Raw genomic sequence first — 25,895 nt, forward strand, 5'->3', positions numbered from 1 at the left:
TTTTTCAAAAAAGTTAATGTTTTTGCTAATAATATTTTGTCCAATCTTTGTAAATATAAGGAGTTGGTCGATTGTCAGGACAACTTTCTAATGTTAGTAAAAAAAATAGATAAAATAAAATTTACTAATGGTTGTTATGATCTGTATGATTTTTATCATATTCGATATTTGAGTATGAGTTAAGTTGGTTTATCTTTGCTCCAATAAGTTTCAAATTAATATAAATGTCAAATTCGACAATACAGTAGTTTTTTGGTAAGAGAACTCAGAATCCTCAAATGAAATTTATAATATAAATAAAAACTTATGTTTCAACATCAATTGTTTTCCATGGTCAATTATATGTTGTCATTTCCATAGTTATTTTGAAGAATGAGTTAAATATATTGTTAATCAATGTTAATGAAAAAGATACCAAAGTAACTTCAAATGTGATGTATAAATAAATTTTTTAAATGTATAAACATATATTTAACATCTATATCACATTTAGATAACTTTTATTGTTACTATTATTTTGATAATACCTATTGTTTCAATTTTAAATTTACATACTTATACAAATAATTTTTTGACATTATAGTATAAAATAGCGCATAAAACCGTGCATCGCACGGGTAAGTGTCTAGTTTGATACAAAATCTTGACAGTGATATTGGAATTGAAATTTTTCAAAACCACACTTCTTTTCCTTTCTTTTTTTTTTAATGGAAAAACCACTATTCTTACAATGCAAACATAAGCTTATATAAATATTGACATGGTGTTGGACCAAAAAAAATAGGCAAATGCTAAATAGTGTCCCCGGGGCACTCTTTAAGCCCTTAAATAGTAAGTTTTTTATAGAATTTTTATCGGAATGCGTAAAGTCAACGCATTGGAAATTGTAGTGTTTAACTTTTTGAATAAAAAGTTCCTTTAAATGGAATGCTTAAAGAGTGCCCCGGGGGCACTCGTTAGCAAGACCCAAAAAAATATCCAATTGTTAGATCTGAAATCGATCATTATAAAGTTTGAATCTTTGAGTGGAATAAAATTATCATAAGATTTTGATGAAAATATGAACTTTAAGGGCCCGTTTGGTGCACAGGATAAGAGACAGGATAGGATAACTATATCATATCCTGTCTCAATCCAATGTTTGGTGACACAACAGGATATGATAAGTTAATCCTGAAGCTTATCCTATCCTGTTTCTCTAGTTAAAATCCTTATCCTGAATTTGAGCTGGGTTACCAGCAGGATAGGATAAGAAAAAAAAAATCGTTGATTTATTCTATAAAATATATTTTAAAATAAAAAATTGAAAATTAATAAAATAATTTGATAGTAAATTAATAATATAATAATTAATTTTTAAATATATATGTGATTTTCTCACAAGGGTAATTTTGTAATTTATATAATCTAAAAAATCAAAATCCACCTAAAATTACAATATTTTAAATTAAAATAATTATTAAAAAATTGCAAAATAAGAATATTAATTTAAATTTAATAACAACTTAAATATAATTCTTTTGCAATGGTAGTTTTATTATTTACATATATCATATATTTATTTAGCTTATCTAACATGTATAATTGAGTTATTTATTTGATCATGATTCATATAAAAAACTTAATTTGTTTATTTTCTCATGATTTGTATTTAAAATTTAAATTTATTTGATTACTTTTTCTTTTTGTACAATTACTTATTTATATTTTTATTTATAAAATTCAAAGTATTACAATATAATTTTTAACAAATAACAATTGTTTTACGAGGGTAATTTTGTCATTTAAATATGTTATGTATCTTATCATATTGGTATGAACAAATATGTATTAAAAATATGATATAATAGTTATCATGTTTGTTATCCTGTGTGCACCAAACATAGGATAGGATAACTGAGGATAACTGTTATCCTGCTGATATCCTATCCTATCACTATCCTGTTGTATATCCTATCATGCCACTATCCTATCCTGCGCACCAAACGGGCCGTAAACAATTCATATATTTGAGTGAAATAAAATTACTCCATTAATTTACTATTTATTGTGTAGATTATTTGTCATGTTTTGTGCACTTTCTTCTGCAATGGTGAGGTTGGGGCAAGGATGAAGATGGGTAGTAGAAAGTGGTGGTTAGACCTAATGTTGAGAGACTATGATAACAATGTGTTCTTTGTTTCATCCAATGGTTAAAAAGCAACTTGACCATGGTGGGAAATTTTATCACTTGATCATGTTAAATGCCACCTGATTTGAATGGATTTTTTTCAAAAGACTTTTTACAATTAAGATTTCATAATACTTTATATATTATGAAATTTTTGTATATTTGGAAAATCTTAAAAGAATCAATAAATTTTAATAAAAGAAATTATATTTTTTTTATGAATCCAAATATTATTTTTTTTAAAAAAAAAACCTTACTTTTTGTTTTACGTATATGTTTCTAATCACCAATAAAAAAAGTCACCACCACCACCACCATTGATGAGAAACAAAAGCAGATGAACGTAACGAAAAAAATTCGTTTGCTGTAAACAGTTGTAATGAATCAAAAGTTTGTAAAAAAGGTGTAGAATTTGTTAAAATATTTTTTTCAAAAAAAAACATTTGATAAGTAAAGAAGAAGAAGAAGAAGAAAAAACTGGTATAATGATGATGAAAGTAAAAAGTCTTGGAGAGTTTGAAAAATTCTCAAGGCTTTTGGTGAGATTGTTGAAAAAGTCTATCAGGTATATTTTCAACTAAAAAATCTCTCAAAATCCATTCCAAAGAAGAATCCATCAAAATCGGTAGACTTTTGAATACCATTACACATTTTAAAAGTAGTAATAAATCTCAATTGAATACCAACGAATTTTGTTGCCCTGAAAGAAAAATCTTATTTGTCTTAGTTGAATACCACTATTTATTTAACTTTTGTAAAAGTCTTGATTGAATATTTGTCTTAAAATCTCATGAAATCTCAATCCAATACACCTACTTAATTTATTTAATCACAACCATTGAATGTTTTTATTGCCCCACGTCATTCATCAAGAAAAAAATGGAGAGAAATGGAGGATAAAGAAATGGAGTGGATTTACATTTTAATGTCTTGTAACTTGTAAGCTAATAAACAAGGTTCAAGTATGCATTTACATTTAGCCAAATTTAGATTAAAATTTAGACAGGGTCATGAATCTGCATTCTGCACTTCTGATAAAAAAGACTGACATCTCTGCTGGCAAAGATGGCAGAATTACTGTTCTGCACTAGATTAATCGAGGTCAATGTACTGGATCAGAATTGAAAATCATCAGTGCATAATATGAAGGTAAAATCCTTGGTTCGCTGCCAAACGCAATGTGATTATGTAAACTACAATCCAAAGATTTGTGGACATGATTTATTATCTCATTTCTAATATCATCAGGCAACATTCCTCAATCGTAAAATATTACTACTACAAAGTGGTCATACAAAACTTTGATACACACTCAAACATTTTAAAACTCACTAACACGGTAGCTGCTATTCTGAGCAATTTCTGAAAGGGAATCAACTCAAGAAAAGCAATAGTTGGTACATGTTCTAGTTACTAGACTGACGCAACTCAGGACGGACAAAGTCTGCATCTGCTGGTACTGAAATGTCTAATGTGGGTCTCAGTTCAGCACAAACTTGAATGGCTCCGTGCACTGGGTCTGACATGAAGTTGCTGATTAGGTCCTGGTTGATAGCAGTTCCATTGTCCACTGCCACCAAGGCCTGCTGAGTTAGGACGTAATCAAATCTGGGAGCCCATTTCCTTGAACCCAACCTAGCTGTGGTTGAGCAGTTGTCAACCATGAAAGAAACACCACGAGCATGCATGAATGGGTTCAAAGAATCAACTGACTCAATCACACTCTCATTAATGATTTCAGAGTAAGAGTGCCCTTTCTTCCTCAAGATCTCAATCTGGAAATTTAATAATAACAATTCAAAAAACAATTAAGGATGTGCCAATTCTACCACAAATGATAACCAAGAAAAATGAATACAAATATCAGAATTATTAAATAAAAAAAACAATCCATGCTTTATCATTACTAGATAACTGACCACTATTCGTCCCAAATCTTGGGACAAAGCTAATTAATATATAATGAGTTTATTTTAGAAGTGAACAACTAAATGTGTATTTGCCATGGATTTAAAAGTAAGAGATAATCTCAATTTAAGAGTTCACCAAAATTTATCAGTAAAAGTGAGGCCTGCTTACAGCAGGAAATATATGTAACATAATATAAATATGGGAAATAAATGAGCAAAAAATTGACAACGGAATAAGAAACAGACCTGAGCCATCATCAATGCCACAAAGACACCAGCGGTAAATGGATATAGAGGGCCTAGATCACCTGCTGGCCTTGTAGAGCGAACACGTTCACCAACCTTCCACATCCGGGTCTGATCAATTTTACCCATGGGAAATGCAGGCAGACCCTCCTTCTCCTGTAAACACATAGGAATAATGAGATGTCCTCCATATAAAGGCCAACTCTAAATGGGAAATAAATATGAACTTACGTAAAAGCGACGACCAGCCAAAACAACACTGCGAATCTCACTACCGCTGGCTACATCCTCATAACACTCATACAAAATGTCCATGCAGGGATAAAAGGAAGCACTGTATGCTTTCTCAAATTCCTTCTTTCCTTCTTCAGATAAAGCATTGTATACAGCCAACATGCCCTATCCAAAAAGAACATCGCTTATGTCACAATTCACAAGCTCACATTCAGATTGTAAGGGGAAAAATCCAAGAGACGTGAAATTAGAAGATATGAGTATGAGATCGCAACCTTAGTTGAGATGGTTTTAGATATAATTCCCGTTATGGACTCAACAGTGTTCTTATAAGCCAGATCTTCACTCATTCCATTTTCAGTGTACCTCCTAAACAAAGATTCAACAATTCCATGAACAGCACCAAGTAAAATTCCTGTATGACATGCCATAAAAGAAATGTTAGGCAGTGCAGTAAGTCTTCAAATTCAAAGGACAATATCAATGCACTGCAAAAAACATATGCATACCTCTCTCCCCAAAGATGTCACTCTTGTATTCTTGCTCTAATGTAGTGGCAAATGTGAAAGGAGAACCAAGGGCAACGGACCATCCCAAAGCAACATCTGTAGCCCTTCCATCCACATCCTGCATCCAATGATATTAAGCTTAGCCCCAGTAAATAAATAAATTAAATAAACTAATTATGGGCAAGGACACCTTCATGACTATGAGGGACGGAATAGAGATCTAGACAGAGGGAGGATTACCTGGTGTACTGCAAAACTTGAATTAATTCCAGCACCATTTATCTCTTTTCCTTGTACATACAGCCTCCTTACAGAAGGACCCATCCCCTTTGGGCACACGGCAATTACACTGAAGTGCTTTGGAAAATCAAGTCCACTCGACTGTAAATGCCCAAGAAGAAAACCATGGGACAGCCCAAGTATGCTGTTTGGCTTCATGTGGGAGAATATTTTTTCATAATTATCTGCCTGCATGATAAAGAAGAACATTTAAAAAGTCCTCGCTTCGGGCCTTGGGGAGTGAAAACTGAGAAGAGACAAAATATTAGAAAACGGCAAAATCACATCAGCATGACCCAATCTGTCAATTTTACAAGCAAATCTAATGGTTACTGTGGACAATCTATGAAAAGATGCATATTACACGTTTTCAAAAGCAACAAACATTTTGAACCTTATTGCAAAAAAGTGTATAAGGCAAATTGACTGGAAACATTAGTGATAATCAACAACTTTATTAAAATAACATAAGGAAGTGAAACAGAATCAATATAAATATATTAGTGGGCAATAGAGAAGTGAAACAGAATCGATATAAATATGTATTAGTTAGCAATAGAGACAGATAGTACCAAAAAAAGTCCTGAAATTTCTTTAATATACTAACCTGTGCTGAATCAGAAATTAACAACAACACAAGATCACTGCCTGATATAGTTTCCCATATGTCCCCAAGAGTTCCACTCTCCTCGGTAAATCCAGCTTCCCGGGCTTCATTAAAGGAACGAGAACCTTTCCTGAGTCCAATCTGTGATGTTAAAAAACAAATGAGTTATAATAGAAGGACTTGTTGGAAAGAGATTAACAAGTAACATTATTTACAGCTTACTAACATATACTATATGAATACAAGATAATAATAAACCAAAAAAACAATGATTCCAGAATCACCTTAACAACAATATCAGACTTTGCTTCAGTAAGTGAGTCCCTTAGATTCTGTGCCTGAGCAGGTCCCTGATGTATGTACCACATAGATAGCAACCACATTAAAATTATAGATTGTGTCAGCGTAAGAATATTCCTTTTTTTTAAAATGATTAACTCGAAAAAGATGTATTCAAAAAGCAAGAATATCATTATAAGGATATTCTTCTATGATACCTAACCAGCCAGAGTGTACTGTACTATGGTTAGGTATCATAGGAGAATATCCTTGTTTTGTTAGTGGAGAATATTCTCAAAGAACATCATTTTTACAAACACTCCACGTACATTAATCAACTAACAAAACAAGGATATTCTCCTATGATACCTAACCAGAGTGCAGTTCACTAAGTCAATATAAGTAAATACAAATCATTAATTATTGTTACACAAACATTATATTCACTACTATATATTAATATATTCAATACTTTAAGAGCTATATCAGCTTAAACTAAAATCTAACTTAAAATTAAGTGGAGATTTTTTTTCAAAAACATCACCTGTGAACCCCATCCAATGACACCAATCTGCTTAATCCCCTTGAAAGCATCAGGCAACAAATGAAACAAATCTCTTCCTCCTTTCACGATATACTACAACAAATCAACCAAAAATCATTCATTTATTATTATTCAAAAAATCAAAAATTAAAAAAAGAAAAAAGGTCAATTTCTCAGAGTAAAGTGAGAATTTTCATAAGACTCAAACCAAACCTCTTCGTGTCCGGCGAGGTTAACCCTCTCCTTCTTGAAAATAGAAGTCTCGAAATCAAGCGAAACCGGAAGAGTAGCAGGAGGAGCCGACGCCATACGAGCACCAAGTGCGCCGCCGACAGCGATGCATTTGCGAGACCTAAATGGCTGAGGATATAGCTTTGAAAATGAGAAATTGTTGGTGGTGAAGCTTGTGGCGACCAGCTTTGCTAGGGTTTTGGAAGAGGCGGAGATCGCGGTGGAACATGAGGAAGTAACGGCCGCCATTTTTGTGAGTGTACTGTGGAGTTGAGAGAATGGATTTTTGACAAGTGGTTTTTATAGTGTAGGTATCAAAAGGAGTTCACTAACGTGCACCGCATTGACAGTGCGCACCCCGTGTGTGTATTCTTCTTGTTTTGTTTGTGTACCACTCATCGTTTCTGATTTTTGAGTTTAGTTACATACAATCGCGACACACGTGGTAATAAATGTTTGACCTCACTTTAATTTTATTTTTTTATTACAAACAAACTCCGCATTTGATGTTATCTATATATACTCCCTCCGTCTCATAATATAGGCAAAAAAAAATATTTTCACATTTATTAAGAAAATTAAAATATGATAATTTTAAGGTTGACTTTTTGTGTGTTTGTTGAAATAAGTTTCATGGGAAGATGTAAAAACAGTTTTTATTGGTTATTGATTATGGGAAAAAGAAGAGAGAGAATAAATTAAGTAAAAGTTTATCTTGAAAATGATAAAAGTTAATTTTTTTTGCTTATAATTTGGGACATGAAAAAGTGATTTTTTTTTTCTTATAATATGGGACGGAGGGAGTACAAATCCTAGATAGTTGTCCAACCGTAATTCATTTAAACCAATGAAAATCTTTCATTTAGTCACATCATCCAACTTACATTCATTTAATGTGTGGTACGATTATTATTATTATTATTATTATTTTGTGTTACTATTCAGTTTATTTTTTTTGTTTATTTTATTATTTTGTGTATTTTATTATTTTTGCTTCATAATAGTTAATGCTTTTTCTAATAAACTTTTGTCCAATCTTTGTGTACATAGAGAGTTGGTCGATTGTCGGGACTATTTACTGATGATTTTGGTACGGAAATTCATCGTCGCGTTCTTTTGATTGATTCAAATAAAAATCAATTTGAAGTGTTAGTAAAAAAATGATAAAATAAAATTTACTAATATCATATTCGATTTTGAGTACGAATTAAGTTAATTTATCTTTTCCCCAATATGTTTCAAATTAATATAAATGTCAGATTCTTTGATAATAAAGCTAAGTAGTTTATCCAACTCAAAATCCTCCCATGACATTTACAATACAAAAAAAAGATATGTTTCAACATCAATTTTTGTCCATGGTCAATTATATGTTGTCATTTCCAAAGTTATTTTAAATAACGAGTTAAAAATATTGTCAGCCAACGTTAATGAAGAAGATACCAAAGTAACTTCAAAGTGATGTATAAATAAGTTTTTTTAAATGTATAAACAGATATTTGATATCACATTTAGATAAATTCTATTATAACTATTATTATTATTATTATTTTTGAAAAAATATTGTAACTATTATTTTGATAATACCTATTGTTTTAATTTTAAATTTACGACCTATATAAAAAAAATTTGGACGTTATAGTATAAAACAGTGCATATCCGTGCATCGCACGGGTAAACGTCTAGTTGGCTTAAATATGAAAATAGTTTATGCAATTATGACTAGTTTTGATTTCAGCTCCTGCAAAAAAAAGTTAGATTTTAGTCCCTGTAAAACACAAAAACTTCTAAAAAGGACCTTGATATAGATTTTTAGCTGACATGTCAAGTAGTTGATGATTTGGCAGATGCTGACTAGAATTTTTGATGACGTGGAATTAACATGTCATTTTCATTTAAAAATAAAAAACGGAAAATAACATGTTAGATTTTTTTTTTTGAACCAAAAATTTTAACATGTTAGATTTAAAATTAAAAAAAATTGAAAAATAAGAATAGAAAGTTAATATATTTACCAAAAATAAAAAATAAAAAAATTGAAAAATAAAAATAGAAAGTTAATATATACAGTATTTACCAGAAGAAAATAAAGAAAGTTAATATATTAGATTTGAAAATAAAATAAAATAAAGTATCAAATTGAAGAAACAAAACACTTTGTCAAAAGGAGAAAGAAAAAGAAAAAAAAAACACGCAAAAGAACAAAAACAGAGTTTCTGTTCATCTTCTTCAAATCGTAGAGTTGTTGTTCTTCGTGAATTCTTCCAGCATTTGTCAATTACGTTTTCGTAATTTCGTGTACTGTTTTCGTAATTTTGTGTACTATTTCGTGTATGAAAATGAAATTGAGGAAGATGAACAAAAACAATCAATAGAGGAATTCACGATGAACAAAAACTCTGTTTTTCTTCTTTTGCGTGTTTTCTTTCTTTTTTTCTTGTTTTTTTTTTTGACAAAGTGTTTTCTTTCTTAGATAGTATCGTTTGGCTGACTTTTTTTCCTCTTATTTAGAGTTTATGGCTTTATGCAAACAACTTATGCAATTTTTATATATTATTATAAGTTTGTCAAGGTAGTTTATGATAAAATATCTTATAAAGTTACAATTTTCACTAGTGTGGACTTATAAAATAATATAAAACTTAATTTATATTGCATAAGCTCAAAAAAAGATAGGTCAAACGGACCCATAGTAACTTCTTATTTTTTTCAAATTTTTCTTGGTAAATATATTAACTTTCTATTTTTATTTTCCAATTTATTTATTTATTTTAAATCTGACATGTTATTTTTCATTTTTTATTTTTAAATGAAAATGATATGTTAATTCCACGTCATCCAAAATCATAATCAGCATCTGCCAAATTATCAACTACTTGACATGTCAGCCAAAAATTCACTTGAGGGACCTTTTTAAAGTTTGATATTTTGTAGAGACTAAAATCAATTTTTTTTTGCAGGGACTGAAATCAAAATAAGTTATAATTGCAGAGACTATTTTTATATTTAAGCCTATTTTATTTTACCTGTAATGGAAATAATGAAGTGTTATATGGTAAAAAAGCTCAATGGTCTAGACCAAAAAAAAACTCTATGGTAAAGAATATCAACAATTAATTTATGCTTTGATTTCTAACTTTTATCTATATAAAAAAATATCAATTTAGTATTTCTTACGTAATATTAATTCATTAAAATTGATAGAGGACATTGTACAAATTCAAAATCGTTAAAAACGAAAAAAATGAATGTGCGAATAAATAACCTCATAACATCCATGTTTGACTATATTGCTTAAGCATACATATTTGACTATATTGAACTGTCCGAAATATACATGCCTCTGGATCTATAGTGTTGACGACACCAAAGACATTGATTTGCTCTGCACTAGATCGACCTTAATATTCCAACATGAAATAAATAAACAGCGCAACAAGACGGAAAAATAAAATACATCACATTAAGACGGAAAACAAAATACACCGCACTATGATGGGAAATCAAAACAAGCAACGTCACTATAACTCAACAAAAATCAGAAGAAAAAAATCGAAAGAAACACAAAATGTATGTGGAATCACACTTATTTAACTAAAATAGAAGGCAAAACGATTTGGATGGGTGACTTTAGGTCTAAAATGACCATAAATCATCTATGTCTCTAAATCACCCATCTCTGATAGATAAAGAAAAGAAAAATTGTGACGGCTATGGTTAGAAACGGAGAGAAAGAGGAGAAAATAATGTCCGCTTAAATTTAATTATACATACATGAGTTTTTAAGAAGAAATAAAAAAATTTGACGGAAGTGTCACGACGTTAAAGGTCTGTTTGGTTCAAAAGAGTAGAAGGGGAGGAGAGGGATTTTTATAGAGGGGAGGGAAAAAATTTAATTGCATATGTGTTTGGTTCAAAAGAGGGGAGGGGAGGGGAATGAGAGATATTTTAATTGCAAATATGTTTGGTTCACGAGGGGAGGTGAGAGATGATATAATTAAATTACTTTTTTATCCTTATAATTTATAAGAGTCTCATAATTTTAAAATTATTCACTTTATAAATATTTAAATATAAGAACTCAATAGACTCGAAACTCCACAAATATAATTACTAGTATAACTTACCCGTGCATTCGCACGGGTCAATGTTCAATGAAAAATATGAATAATTAAACTTTTAATATTTTGTTATTTTTTAATTATTGAATCAGAAAAAATATTTTGTGATTTTTTAATCATTTGTAAAATTAATTTGAATTTAATTTATATGCATCGTCGGTGTAAAGTTATTTTGCACATGCATCCAATAATATACCGACACATCATATATAGTAATTAAAAACACATGAATGCATAAATGATGTGGCAACGCGTCATTAGATGCATGTGTAAAAAAAATTACACCAACGATGCACAACAATTAAACTCAATTAATTTTACATTTAATGTAATAATTTATTTAAATATGAAAAATATTGTTATCAATTTTGGAAATTTTAAAGAGGAATGGTAGAATGGAAAATGATATTCCACTTAAACTACATGCTATTTTTTTCCCCGTTTCATCAGTCTCTGCAAGGACATATACATATGTGTCCTTTTATATTTGTTCTTTTATTTTTGCAAAAAAAAAAAATACTACACAAAATTAATCTAATGGGTATTATGCATCTATTCTTAATCGTCATCTCTCTATTGTAGACATTCGCTTTCTTCTGGGAATTTATTCCCACGTCCCCGTGTGAAAAAATATTCTCATATGTGGGAATAAAAGAAATCTATAGAATCTTCAAAACTCAGTATCTATTTCAACAATAAATAAATGCCAATTTTTTTTTTTATAAACAATAAATGCCAGAATTTCAATCTACCCTAAAATGGCGAGATTAGTCCATATTTGACACCACAAATAAATTCACCAATAACAACTATCTCAAAGAGACTGCACTTCCACCATCACTTAACCCATTACATTGTTCACAACACAAGAATGGTGAAATTTTTAAACATCTAGTCTCCTGCAAAATTGTAAATTATGTGTAACTAAAATATTTCTTCACCTTTTGGTACAAAAATTAAAATGTTTGTAATATAACATATGAACACCTAATTACTCAATCCGTTGCAATTTTCAAAAACAAAATCCAATATAATATAGATCACCTTGTTCAAAACTAAAACATAAAAGAAAATTTACAATAAAAAAAAAAAGATAAGATAAAGATAAACTTAACACTATTGAGAAAATACATCATTTGATCAATTTCTTAGTATATCCAACAATTAAACATATAGGCCACATTTTAGCTCATATATACATTTTTATTGATATTCCAATTTTTATTTTGTGAGAATGTGATGCATTTCTTCCCGACTTTCAATTGAATTCCCTGTCGTAAACAAAAAATGGATTAATAAAAAAAAATGATAAACATCAAAATAAAATAATCTAAATAATAAAAAAGAAACATAAAAAATCAGGCAAAAAAGAAACATAAAAGTTGAACAAATCCGTCAAAAAAATTATTGATCAAAGAAGAAGAAATTAAAAATAAAATAAAAGGGACAGTAGATAGAAAAATTAGAGAAAAATTAGTGAGTATCAAAGAAGAATAATCAATTGATTTGAATCAACAAAATTTATAATAATAATAGAGGACCAAAATAAAAATTAAGGAATCTATTAATTTAATTTTAAAATAAATTATTTTCATATTTTTTGTGCATGTATATAATGTAAAAAAAATTTGTTGTAAAACTACTCATTTATGTTAAAGGTAATTTAGACAAATGCACTCATATAATAATCCAGTTTTTTTTTTACTAATCAAATAATAGTTAAAAAATAAGAATTGAAATGCATTGTTGATATTTTTCAAACGAACAAAGAATCTCAACATTGAATGTTGTTCAAATTAATTTATAAGAATAAGAAATTTCTATATATAATTATAGTTATAATTGAGCATTGATGACTAAAGAAAACTCCTAAATATATTTAAATAAAAAACATAAAAGGTCTGGTTAAATGACACGTAAGACATAAATAGCTGGTTAATTGACATGTAGGATGATATTTTTTGACACCTAGTAGGGCAAGAAATAAGGCATTAAATTCGATTACGGAAAAATCGTGCATTTGATGATATTAGGGTTAAAAGAACTGGGTGTCTGAGGCGGCAAAATTGGTCATGTCTCAAAAAGATCTGAAATTGATTTTTTTTTTTGCGCTAAAATTTAATTTCAAAAGTATCTGCCAGAATTATAAGTCAACTATTTATGGTGTCATTGATTGAATATTTGATTTAATATGGTGCAGGTATTCACAATCGAAAATCATGGGAAATATTAATGAGGTCAACCATGAAGATTGAAGTGAATGGAAATAGAATGTCCATCAATTTAGGGCTTATTTGAAGTTCAATGTGTGATGACAGAAATCAATCATCAAAAAAACGTGTATCAATCTGCACCTTGACATATGATGGCAGAAGTCATCATAGAATGTCCATCAATTTACTATTAAATTAAATTAATATTATTCCACGGACAAATTATTATTACTATCAGAAGAAAAAAAAACGTGTATATAAAATTATTATTATTATTATTATTATTATGATTACTATTTTTTTTTTGCTACAGAAAGTATTATTATGACTATTAATTACCAAAAAATTATGTTTATTGTTTCTTTCAGTGCAATAATAGTATACAATTATCCAACATAGAAATATTATTTTTTATTATATACAATTATTTAGAATAAAATTATGACCTTTATAATGTGTCTTTCATCCGAAAAACATGTATTAATTATTATGCAATTGACAACTAATTCAAAATATCATACAATTAAATATTTGTGGAGTTTAAAAACTCTAAATAAATACATACTCCCCGTCCCCGTGCCGAAAATGTTATATAATATTTCAATTTAATTTTGAATAAGCTTTCGAAGAAAATCAAGAATGTTATAAAATTGGGATAAATTTAATGATATTAATGTGTGATAAGTCAAATAGACAAAAAAGTCAAAATATGGAAACAATTTGAATAAAAAGTAATTTTCCGAAATGTTTTTTACTAAATATAGAAAAAAATTTGTCAATTATTTATTAGATTAAACACTAAAATTTCGTGAATAATTAAAGATATTATTTTAAAAAAAAAAAACAGCAACAAAAATAAAATATTATTTTGTGAATTTTTTTTACCAAATAAAAAATAATTAACTATATTGTTTTTATTATTAAAATCAAATTTTGAAAAACCTTTTGAAGGAAGTCAATGACATTATAAAATTGGAATGAATTTTACTTGATTCAAAATATAATAATTTCAATGCTACTAATATGGAATAAACTGATAGGCAAAATAATTTTTATTATTAAAATCGAATTTTGAAAAACCTTTTGAAAGAAGTCAAGTCAATGACATTATAAAATTGGAATGAATTTTATTTGATTCAAAATGGAATAATCTCAATGCTACTAATGTGGAATAAAGTGATAGACAAAATAATAAAATTATGGAAACAATTTGAATAACAAATTCTCCCTCATGTCAATCTATAACAACACAATAATATAGATTGGTGACATGTTAGTCAAATTTGTATCAAAAGGCATTGTTTGTTTTATTAAAAGGAAAGGAGGAAGCGTATAACATGAGAAACATTGTGAGTGTGTCATTGTATTAAACACCAGAAATCCGCTAACCGATATAATCAATTGAAACAAAAAATTATTTATTATTCTTGTCATGTTTTACTTATTTATTTTGCTTGCAAATTATCTGAAACTAAACTATTTCTTCATTTTTATTATAAATCTAAGTTGTTTCTAATGTGATATATGCACATCTAATAAACAATCAATTCTAGAGGTGATCGTATCCGAACCAATCCAAACCGAAAACTGCAAAAATCGCATTTGGTTTGGATGAATTTTGTAACAACCCAAAATTTAGTATTCGTTATTTAATTATTTTATTATGCGAGGGCGTGATTTATAATTAAATTATTAAGCGGTGAATAATCATTTAGCGAGAACGTAAGTTAATGAGCGAGAAGTTATGTTGTTTGGGCCTTTGGGCGTAGAATAGGCATTGGGCCTAAGCCAAGTGGGCTTTGATCCATGAGAATAGAGAGAGAGCTATAAGTAGCCAAGTCAACCATGAATAGTCTCATAAGTTGCAATTCTTGAGAAGTTGAAGAGCTTAGCTAGGGCAAGGAGCTCATGGGGGAGAAAGAGAAGAGCAAGCTTGTGGATTCGTCGAGCTAAGGTACGAGAGTTAGATTACATATTCGTGAGTGATTCGGAAGAGGGGAGGATGTCGATTCCTCCATTCCCAAACTCTTTCCACTCTATTTTCTTGTGGGTTTTGTGGGTGATTTTCTTAATGGAAAATTGGATTCTTTTGATCCTAACATGTGTAGTGAACTCATGGTAGATGAGGTAAACAACTTTGGGGAGTTGAAAGTGGGTATATGTAGATGTTTGATCAATGATTTGCATGTTTTGTTAAACTTGCTTAAAATGCAAGAAATTGGTATGAATTTGTAAGTGTGATGTATGTGGGTGTTTGTGAGTGTTAATTAATGTTCATAAGTACCATATATGCTTGAATTGGCTGTTTATATGAATTTATAACATGTTTGGATGAATTTTTGAGTTGATTCAATGTTAAACCGCCTTAGAAAACTCAAGAACAGATATTTCTGGTGTAGTTCGCTACGGATTCGCTACGGATTCGCTTAGCGAATAAGTTCGCTACGGATTCGCTACGGATTCGCTTAGCGAATAAGTTCGCTACGGGTTCGCTATCTGTTCGCCATGTACCTGCAACCCTCTGATGTAGTTCGCTACCTGTTCGCTACAGCGAACGTGTTCGCTACGTGTTCGCTACGTGTTCGCTACGTGTTCGCTACGGGTTCGCTACGGATTCGCTCAGCGAACAGCACTGTGACAGCAACTTTTTGATAATTGTTTTAAGTACAATTAGGCACTTGTAACATGGTTTAAGGGTATCCTTACATGTTTGTTGATACATGTTGATGTTGTTAATGCTTATTGTTAATCGTTATATGATTCGCACGCGTATGCAATGACTTGTAGTTCAAGTGACTATGTTTATGTTTTAGCATTAATTTGCAATGTTAAGGAAATGATGTGTGTTTTATGACATAAGTGTAAATGAAACTTATGTGTATAAAAATGGTTATGCAGATAATTATCATGTGAATAATTATGATTTGAGTGATAGGATATTGTGTTATCCTAATGTGTTAGATGTTGGAATTGTGTTTCCGCATCAGTGAATGAATAGCTTCGAGCTAGATAGCGTCATGTATTTGATGTGTTTAAAAGTAATCATGCATTCATGAATAATTGTGTTATGGGAATCATGTGAATTCCAATAATTGATGAAAATAGATTATGTTTATGAAAAGTGGCCGAAGATGGGATTATGTTATCCGAGATCTGGAGCCCATATCCAAACATGATATAAAACTGTGAGACTCCTCTTTATGGGAGAGATGGTTGATGATAACCACATCCTACATGATATAAAACTGTTATTGAGCTTATCCAAGGGAGATAAGGTGGTTCGGTAAGTTCCGACGCATCCAACAAGATGTAAAACTGGGTTCATCTTAAATGGGGTGAATAGCAGCATCCAACATGATGTAAAACTGGTTTGGTCCACCATTGGTGAGACGCTTATCCTGCATGATGTAAAACTGCTGATGTAGAGTCCGTGCATGACTATAATCTGAACAGTCCGTACATGACTATAATCTGAACAGTCTGTACATGACTGAAAACTGAACAGTCCGTCATGACTGAAATCTGAACAATGTAAATTGGTACCACATGCATTAGTCGTGTCTAGGGATGACATGACATTGGATAATTGGCATTAGATGCATTAGGGTAAATGCACATGTATTTGATAATTGTTATGTAACATTATCTGATTGGGGTGTAATGTGTTTTCCGTATGTGTTAAGCTTTGGTATTTACTAATTGTTTAATACTGTGATTGTTGCCATGTCTTGGTATATGAGTAGAGTCCGTCATGACTATAAAATGAACAAGTGTAGAGTCCGTCATGACTATAAATGAACACTTTAGTAGTGTCCGAGAAGACGTGAAACTATATGATTGGTGTGTTTGTAAATGAATGATTGATTGGTAGTCGTATTTGACGATGTATGTGCGTGAGTTAGAAATGTATGATAGCGTGTGAAGTGTGTAGTATACTACTCACACTTATATTTATGTTTATGTTTTCTAACTCTCTGCTTTGTGTTAATTGCTGGACCTTTGGGGGTCCAGGTTGACAGGTTATGTGTTAGCCTCGCCCGAGTGCAATGGTGAAGCTCTGCTCTGATTGAGACACGGGAAAAAGGGGTTTTTATATGTATATGCATGTAGTCCTCTTAGTATACTCTGTTGGTCTTAAGCTTTCATTTGAAAAGTATCCGTTTTGTATAACTAATAACGCATCGTTCGATGCGAGGTTTTGTTTTTAGTTCATTCGAATATTTTACTAGATAAATGTATTAGTCTTATCTTTGAATGAAGTTTGTGATATTCAAACCAGCGCTTTATAAATCAGATTTTCAATTTTTCCGCTGCGTATTTTCGAAAAAGACTTTATAAAGGCAGAGTTAATTAAATAACGGGTTTGGGTGTTACAAAGTGGTATCAGAGCAGTTGTCTTCGGACTGTGAGGTTGTGTGTCAATCAGAGCCGGTCTGTGCAGTCAGATCGAGTGAGCGTGTGTGCCAGTTGTGTCTGTCTTTTCTTGTTGTGTGTACTTGATGCGATTGATACTTATCATTGTTATAAGTTATCAAGTCAAGTAGTGGTTGAGTATTTTTATGCTTAAGTTTTAAAAATTTGTGTGGTTTGAACTTTTGGTTTGTAGATGCTTATTGCTAACAGTTGATGATCCAGCATGATGTAAAACTGCATGTGATGAAGATTTTGTTGAAAATATAAGATTATTTTCTTTTGAGTAAGTGAAAATGAATTTTTCACTAGAGTGAGAAAGGAGTAGGATGTAAGTAGATCCTAATGTGTGTTGTTATATGTTTGTTTATAACATGTGGTAGATTGATTACTAGTACTTAGTGTGGTTCTTTAATTGAACTATGTGAATGTATTCTCATGATGGGAACTTGTTTGAGAACATGCTATGTTCTATACATGTTTGAGTAGATGTTGTAAGTATGCGGACAAACGAAATGTAATGCATGTACTTGACTCGATGTCTTGTGTACATGGATGTTTCATTGTCTTACATATAGTTTAGTTATAAATATATGTATAGACATGTGGTAGTAATTATGTATGCTAGTTGTTACGTAGGTTGTTATGTTAGCATAGACGGGAATAGTGTGTTTATGTATTTTGCAGTGGTGTGTATGTCAAGAGGACTGCACCGGGGTTTTGAGTAGATGCTTAGATATCTTACCTTATGTTTACCCTTTGCATACGACATGCATGTGAATGCTGTCGGTATTAGATTTCTCTTGAGAGGAATATATTTGGAATCGATAGGACGGTTAGGTGCTTACACCGGATGTTCTAGTGGAAGTGTAAAGGTGGGTTTGAGATAAGTGGGGGAGAAGATTTTGTCTCTCCAAGATGTTTCGAACGCGAGAAGTAAGGACGAATAGAGATGTTCTTGAAGTGGATTGTTTAAAATTGAGTAGCATTGTTCGAAGTGGAGTTCTTATTTGGAGAATACTTTGGAGGAAGTATCAGATGATCATTTCGGAGTGAGTCGGAATGAAGTTGTTTAGCCGTAGGGAGAATGTGGCCATTGGGGGACGATGGAGCAGATTGAAATGTTAAGTGAAAACCGTTGCTGGGAAACGGGAAGACGTGTGCGTCAAGGGTAAGAAAACCTAGTGATGATCATACGACGAGTATGCGAATGGTGGGTACCTTGAGGGTTAAGTTAAGTGGGAGATTGATGTCAAGGATGGAAGGTGTGGTTAGGGAACCAAAAACCCGATTACAATAAGTGGGACTGGTGGTGTTTCTAGCGGAACTCGTAGCAAGAATGTTCCATTGTTTGGTTGTCTTTCACTTGATGGTTCATCCTCAAAGAGGAGGAAGAGTGATAAAGATGGAAGCTTTGTTGATGAAAAGTTTTCAGAGGAATCTGATGAGAGTTGTGTTGGAATCAACAAGACGGAGATCATGGTTGTTTGGAAATCAACTTTTGATAGTAGCTGAGATTTAAATACAGAATTACTAGGTGATCACGAAGAGCCTAGGAAGGATTTATAAAGGTTGAGTATGTTTGAACCGAGTGGTCATTTCTTGGAAAGATTTGAGAAACTAAGTGCGAAGTGTTACCTTTGGATGTTTGGGGATAAGAAAGTTAGCCTTTGGAAACGTGTCAAGCACGAGTATTAGAGAGACGTAAGAAAGTGACTTATGTCAAGTAAGAATTTGCGGAAAGGACTATCTCACACATAAGTGATTGTTGTATTTGGAAAATGTGTATTAAGAATTTGGAAGCAATGCTCAAAGTAAGTGTCAAATGATGTTTTGTAGCAATTGGAAAAAGTTAACTATGAAATGGAAAAGTCGGTGGAGATTAGAGATGTCGGACACATCGTATCTATGGGAATAGTATAGTAATACCATGTGGGAAGGAAATAAATGATTATGGATATTTTCGTCGTGAACGGTGGGATGATAGTGAGTCGACGAGTGACTTAAGGTAATATTTTGGATAAGAATATTTCGACAGGAAATGATATCGGGAAGGTCATGTTAAGGAAGTCAGAAATTGGATAAGAGATTATTTGGAAAATAAAACAGTTATGTTGAATGTTCGACGCAATGATTTGGGGAATTGCAAGGAAAAAGAATTTGACGGTTGGATAGTATATTTTTGGCATGTGTTAAGAAATTTGAGAAGTTAGACAGCAGATGAGCGTAGGAGTTGTGCTACCGAATGAATGGTTGGAGTGAGATTCGACGCAGTTGAGAACTTATGGAATTTGGAAAGTTGTGAAGTATGCAACGGAAGGGTCTTTCGGAGTATTTCGAGTGGAGTGGTTTTGTTTTGGAGTAGTGCTGCGAGTACCGTAAGAGGTTAAGTTAAAGTTTTAAGTAGTTTGATGAGAATGGTTTATGCCATCATCACGATTGTTGACTATCTATCGACAAATCAAGGGATTAGCTGTCCTTGATCTATTGTTGATGAGTAGACGAAATTGTGTCGATTGGGATTGACTGATTTTGTCAAACTTGGTTTGGTTTGGAGTTTGTATGTTTTGTTGGTACGAATCCGGAAGAAGTGTGAATTTGAATCGGAGTTTGTGTAAGAGACCGTATCGGTTAAGGTATTATGACTAGAAACCCGTTGGTTAGAATGCAAGTTGGAATTAGAAAATCGGATGAGGGAATTTATCCGGAGTTGTGTTTTAGTCGGGTAATTTTCGAGGGCGAAAATCTTTTAAGGGGGGTAGAGTTGTAACAACCCAAAATTTAGTATTCGTTATTTAATTATTTTATTATGCGAGGGCGTGATTTATAATTAAATTATTAAGCGGTGAATAATCATTTAGCGAGAACGTAAGTTAATGAGCGAGAAGTTATGTTGTTTGGGCCTAAGCCAAGTGGGCTTTGATCCATGAGAATAGAGAGAGAGCTATAAGTAGCCAAGTCAACCATGAATAGTCTCATAAGTTGCAATTCTTGAGAAGTTGAAGAGCTTAGCTAGGGCAAGGAGCTCATGGGGGAGAAAGAGAAGAGCAAGCTTGTGGATTCGTCGAGCTAAGGTACGAGAGTTAGATTACATATTCGTGAGTGATTCGGAAGAGGGGAGGATGTCGATTCCTCCATTCCCAAACTCTTTCCACTCTATTTTCTTGTGGGTTTTGTGGGTGATTTTCTTAATGGAAAATTGGATTCTTTTGATCCTAACATGTGTAGTGAACTCATGGTAGATGAGGTAAACAACTTTGGGGAGTTGAAAGTGGGTATATGTAGATGTTTGATCAATGATTTGCATGTTTTGTTAAACTTGCTTAAAATGCAAGAAATTGGTATGAATTTGTAAGTGTGATGTATGTGGGTGTTTGTGAGTGTTAATTAATGTTCATAAGTACCATATATGCTTGAATTGGCTGTTTATATGAATTTATAACATGTTTGGATGAATTTTTGAGTTGATTCAATGTTAAACCGCCTTAGAAAACTCAAGAACAGATATTTCTGGTGTAGTTCGCTACGGATTCGCTACGGATTCGCTTAGCGAATAAGTTCGCTACGGATTCGCTACGGATTCGCTTAGCGAATAAGTTCGCTACGGGTTCGCTATCTGTTCGCCATGTACCTGCAACCCTCTGATGTAGTTCGCTACCTGTTCGCTACAGCGAACGTGTTCGCTACGTGTTCGCTACGTGTTCGCTACGTGTTCGCTACGTGTTCGCTACGGGTTCGCTACGGATTCGCTCAGCGAACAGCACTGTGACAGCAACTTTTTGATAATTGTTTTAAGTACAATTAGGCACTTGTAACATGGTTTAAGGGTATCCTTACATGTTTGTTGATACATGTTGATGTTGTTAATGCTTATTGTTAATCGTTATATGATTCGCACGCGTATGCAATGACTTGTAGTTCAAGTGACTATGTTTATGTTTTAGCATTAATTTGCAATGTTAAGGAAATGATGTGTGTTTTATGACATAAGTGTAAATGAAACTTATGTGTATAAAAATGGTTATGCAGATAATTATCATGTGAATAATTATGATTTGAGTGATAGGATATTGTGTTATCCTAATGTGTTAGATGTTGGAATTGTGTTTCCGCATCAGTGAATGAATAGCTTCGAGCTAGATAGCGTCATGTATTTGATGTGTTTAAAAGTAATCATGCATTCATGAATAATTGTGTTATGGGAATCATGTGAATTCCAATAATTGATGAAAATAGATTATGTTTATGAAAAGTGGCCGAAGATGGGATTATGTTATCCGAGATCTGGAGCCCATATCCAAACATGATATAAAACTGTGAGACTCCTCTTTATGGGAGAGATGGTTGATGATAACCACATCCTACATGATATAAAACTGTTATTGAGCTTATCCAAGGGAGATAAGGTGGTTCGGTAAGTTCCGACGCATCCAACAAGATGTAAAACTGGGTTCATCTTAAATGGGGTGAATAGCAGCATCCAACATGATGTAAAACTGGTTTGGTCCACCATTGGTGAGACGCTTATCCTGCATGATGTAAAACTGCTGATGTAGAGTCCGTGCATGACTATAATCTGAACAGTCCGTACATGACTATAATCTGAACAGTCCGTACATGACTGAAAACTGAACAGTCCGTCATGACTGAAATCTGAACAATGTAAATTGGTACCACATGCATTAGTCGTGTCTAGGGATGACATGACATTGGATAATTGGCATTAGATGCATTAGGGTAAATGCACATGTATTTGATAATTGTTATGTAACATTATCTGATTGGGGTGTAATGTGTTTTCCGTATGTGTTAAGCTTTGGTATTTACTAATTGTTTAATACTGTGATTGTTGCCATGTCTTGGTATATGAGTAGAGTCCGTCATGACTATAAAATGAACAAGTGTAGAGTCCGTCATGACTATAAATGAACACTTTAGTAGTGTCCGAGAAGACGTGAAACTATATGATTGGTGTGTTTGTAAATGAATGATTGATTGGTAGTCGTATTTGACGATGTATGTGCGTGAGTTAGAAATGTATGATAGCGTGTGAAGTGTGTAGTATACTACTCACACTTATATTTATGTTTATGTTTTCTAACTCTCTGCTTTGTGTTAATTGCTGGACCTTTGGGGGTCCAGGTTGACAGGTTATGTGTTAGCCTCGCCCGAGTGCAATGGTGAAGCTCTGCTCTGATTGAGACACGGGAAAAAGGGGTTTTTATATGTATATGCATGTAGTCCTCTTAGTATACTCTGTTGGTCTTAAGCTTTCATTTGAAAAGTATCCGTTTTGTATAACTAATAACGCATCGTTCGATGCGAGGTTTTGTTTTTAGTTCATTCGAATATTTTACTAGATAAATGTATTAGTCTTATCTTTGAATGAAGTTTGTGATATTCAAACCAGCGCTTTATAAATCAGATTTTCAATTTTTCCGCTGCGTATTTTCGAAAAAGACTTTATAAAGGCAGAGTTAATTAAATAACGGGTTTGGGTGTTACAAATTTGGATGATATATGAAATATATTAATTTACATATATTTTTTTTAAAAAAAGTATAAAATAAAAATTGCAATAGAAAAATATACAATAATGATGAACTTAATACTATTGGAAAAATACATCATTTGATTAATTTGATGATAGATTCATCAAGTAAATACATCATTGATATTCCAACTTGTATCCAACACATCATTGATATTGATAAAGTGCTATAAGCAATATTTTCTAAAAAAACAAAACTACAGTTGTTAAAACAGACTCCGAGCTCTCAATTCAATCAATTTTGTGAGAATGTGATGCATTTCGTCTTGCCTCTCAATTATTTCCCTGTCACAAAAAATAAATAGGATTAATAAATAAAAAGATGATCAAAAAAAAATAATCTAAAAGGTAAACCAAAAATATACTAAAAATATAAGAAATATCGAACAAAGAAGAAAAAATAAAGAAATTTAAAAAGGTGACAATATACAGAAAAAATAATGATTATCGAGAGAGATGAATAAGAGATAATGAAGATTGAAAAATTGTGAGTTTTAGTGTTCAGACAAATGTTATATATATAGTAAAAAAAAAATGGACAAATGAGTAATTTTGTCTTTAATATGAAATTAAATTCATTAAAGTCAAATATATTGATTCCATTTTTAATTTTAAAAATCTATTATTTATATGTTTAGGAGTTTCTCTCTCTTGATCACTTTTATATGTGGCATCCTCTCATTTATCATAATCTATGTGGCAACTTGTGAGAGCATGTTTTCCTATGTGGCAACATTTGACAACTTTAATAGAAATTATGTAATGTATGTACTCATATAAGATTTTTTTTTTTGTGTCATTCTCAATCAAAATTTAATGCTAATTCAAAAATAATCATTCAAAAGGAAACAATTGAATACATTTCAATTTTTTTAATGACAATGTCAATTTTTACTTTTTTTTTGTGTCCTTCTCAATCAAAATTTAATGCTAATTCAAAAATAATCATTCAAAAGGAAACAATTGAATACATTTCAATTTTTTTAATGACAATGTCAATTTTTACTTCTAATTTGATTATTTGATATTTTATTCATTATTATTATTATTACATTATTATTATTATATTATATTATATTTTAGAAACAAAGTCATTTTGTCCCATAATTTGTCAATTAGATAATTGCTATTAAATGACATTTATAATTTCGATCTTCATTCTATTAATATAAATAGCTGTGATTTGCAACCGATTTCACACACTATTGCAATTCAAAATTATATTTTTTGCAATCTTTTATCTCTATTCTTTTTTTGGGTGATTTCACTCTCATTTCCTTCAACTTTTTCGTTGTTTTATTTTCTTCTTTCAATGTTTTTTTTTTCAAGTTTAATATTATATAGTATATTTTTGTATTTTGATGTTATCCTTTTTTGTGCCTACAAGGAGATAATCTTCAACTTTTTCGTTGTTCTATTTTCTTATTTTCGAAGATGTTATATGCATTTATATATATATATATATATATATATATATATATATATATATATATATATATATATATATATATATATATATATATATATATATATGGGATTTGCTAATGCACACCCACTGATTTTTATGAAGGTGTGCATTAGCAACGTACACCTTAAGGTGTATTTAACTACTTTTTAGTTATCATTTGCTAACACACACCTTCTAAAAATTAAGTAGGTGTATTATAGCAAATGCCTATAGGAGTTGCTAACGTACACCCACTTATTTTTTAGAAGGTGTGCATTAGCAACATGCACCTTAGGGTGTATTTAACTACTTTTTAGTTATAACTTGCTAACACACACCTTCTTAAAAATAAGCGGGTGTACGTTAGCAAAACCCTATATATATATATATATATATATATATATATATATATATATATATATATATATATATATATATATATATATATATATATATATATATATATATATATATATATATAAGCTTTGTATTTAAATAATGTTTATGATTAATCATAATTATACTAATTTTGAGCTATAATTTTTTATTAGCAGGTCCATACGGAAGAACATATTGTTCGTTATTCAAATTAGGATTAGGTATTATCAACTGATGTTAGAGTTTTAAGTATTTATTTATATTTTTTTTATATTTTATTGTCATTTTTTTAATCATGTTTACATATTAAAAAACACTTTGTTCATATTATTTTTTATTGGTGTAAATCATGCTTATAAATGTTTTTTTTTTTACTATTATTAATAAATGTTGTACTCTTTTTTTTACTCATTATTTTTTTGTTTGTCTAATTTTTCATGTGATATTTAACAAATATACTGATAAAATAATAGAAACTCCTCGAAGGACTATACTATAGAACGAATTGCTTATCAAAAAAAATTATATAGAACGAATTGGCCAAATGTGGAACTGAGAAATTGAAGACTTAATATGTTTCAAAACAAAATTGAAGGCTTAAGAATCTCTGAACAAAAATACTCACCTTAAAAGGAATATAAAAAAAAATAAAAATAGTAATTTAATTATTCACAAAAAAAGTTATTCTTAAACTTCATACTTATCGAATAGAGAAAATGGTGTGATTGTCTGAAATATAAAAGGAATGAAGTAATTGACTTCATAG

General features: G+C 31.0%; 1 protein-coding gene across 1 annotated transcript; it reads right to left on the reverse strand.

The window, feature by feature from the left end:
- Positions 1-3,354: 3,354 nt before the first annotated feature.
- LOC123917599 (ketol-acid reductoisomerase, chloroplastic) lies at positions 3,355-7,432 on the reverse strand. The gene is made up of 10 exons (XM_045969365.1): positions 6,992-7,432; positions 6,779-6,871; positions 6,240-6,305; positions 5,956-6,096; positions 5,310-5,537; positions 5,070-5,187; positions 4,836-4,975; positions 4,558-4,725; positions 4,327-4,482; positions 3,355-3,945 (listed from the first exon to the last, which is right to left on the reverse strand). The coding sequence occupies exons 1-10, from the start codon at positions 7,256-7,258 to the stop codon at positions 3,577-3,579; spliced, it is 1,746 nt and encodes a 581-aa protein (XP_045825321.1). The 5' UTR covers positions 7,259-7,432; the 3' UTR covers positions 3,355-3,576.
- Positions 7,433-25,895: the final 18,463 nt, after the last annotated feature.

Source organism: Trifolium pratense, linkage group LG3 (genome assembly GCF_020283565.1).
Source record: "Trifolium pratense cultivar HEN17-A07 linkage group LG3, ARS_RC_1.1, whole genome shotgun sequence".
Lineage (NCBI taxonomy): Eukaryota > Viridiplantae > Streptophyta > Magnoliopsida > Fabales > Fabaceae > Trifolium > Trifolium pratense.

Bases quoted from the DNA above. Each gene is read 5' to 3' on its own strand.
- LOC123917599 (XM_045969365.1), bottom strand. From the start codon at position 7,258: ATGGCGGCCGTTACTTCCTCATGTTCCACCGCGATCTCCGCCTCTTCC. The intron at 6,872-6,991 runs GTTTGGTTTGAG...GATTTGTTGTAG, and splicing joins ACCTCGCCGGACACGAAGAG to TATATCGTGAAAGGAGGAAG. The intron at 6,097-6,239 runs GTGATTCTGGAA...TTAACATCACAG, and splicing joins AGTCTGATATTGTTGTTAAG to ATTGGACTCAGGAAAGGTTC.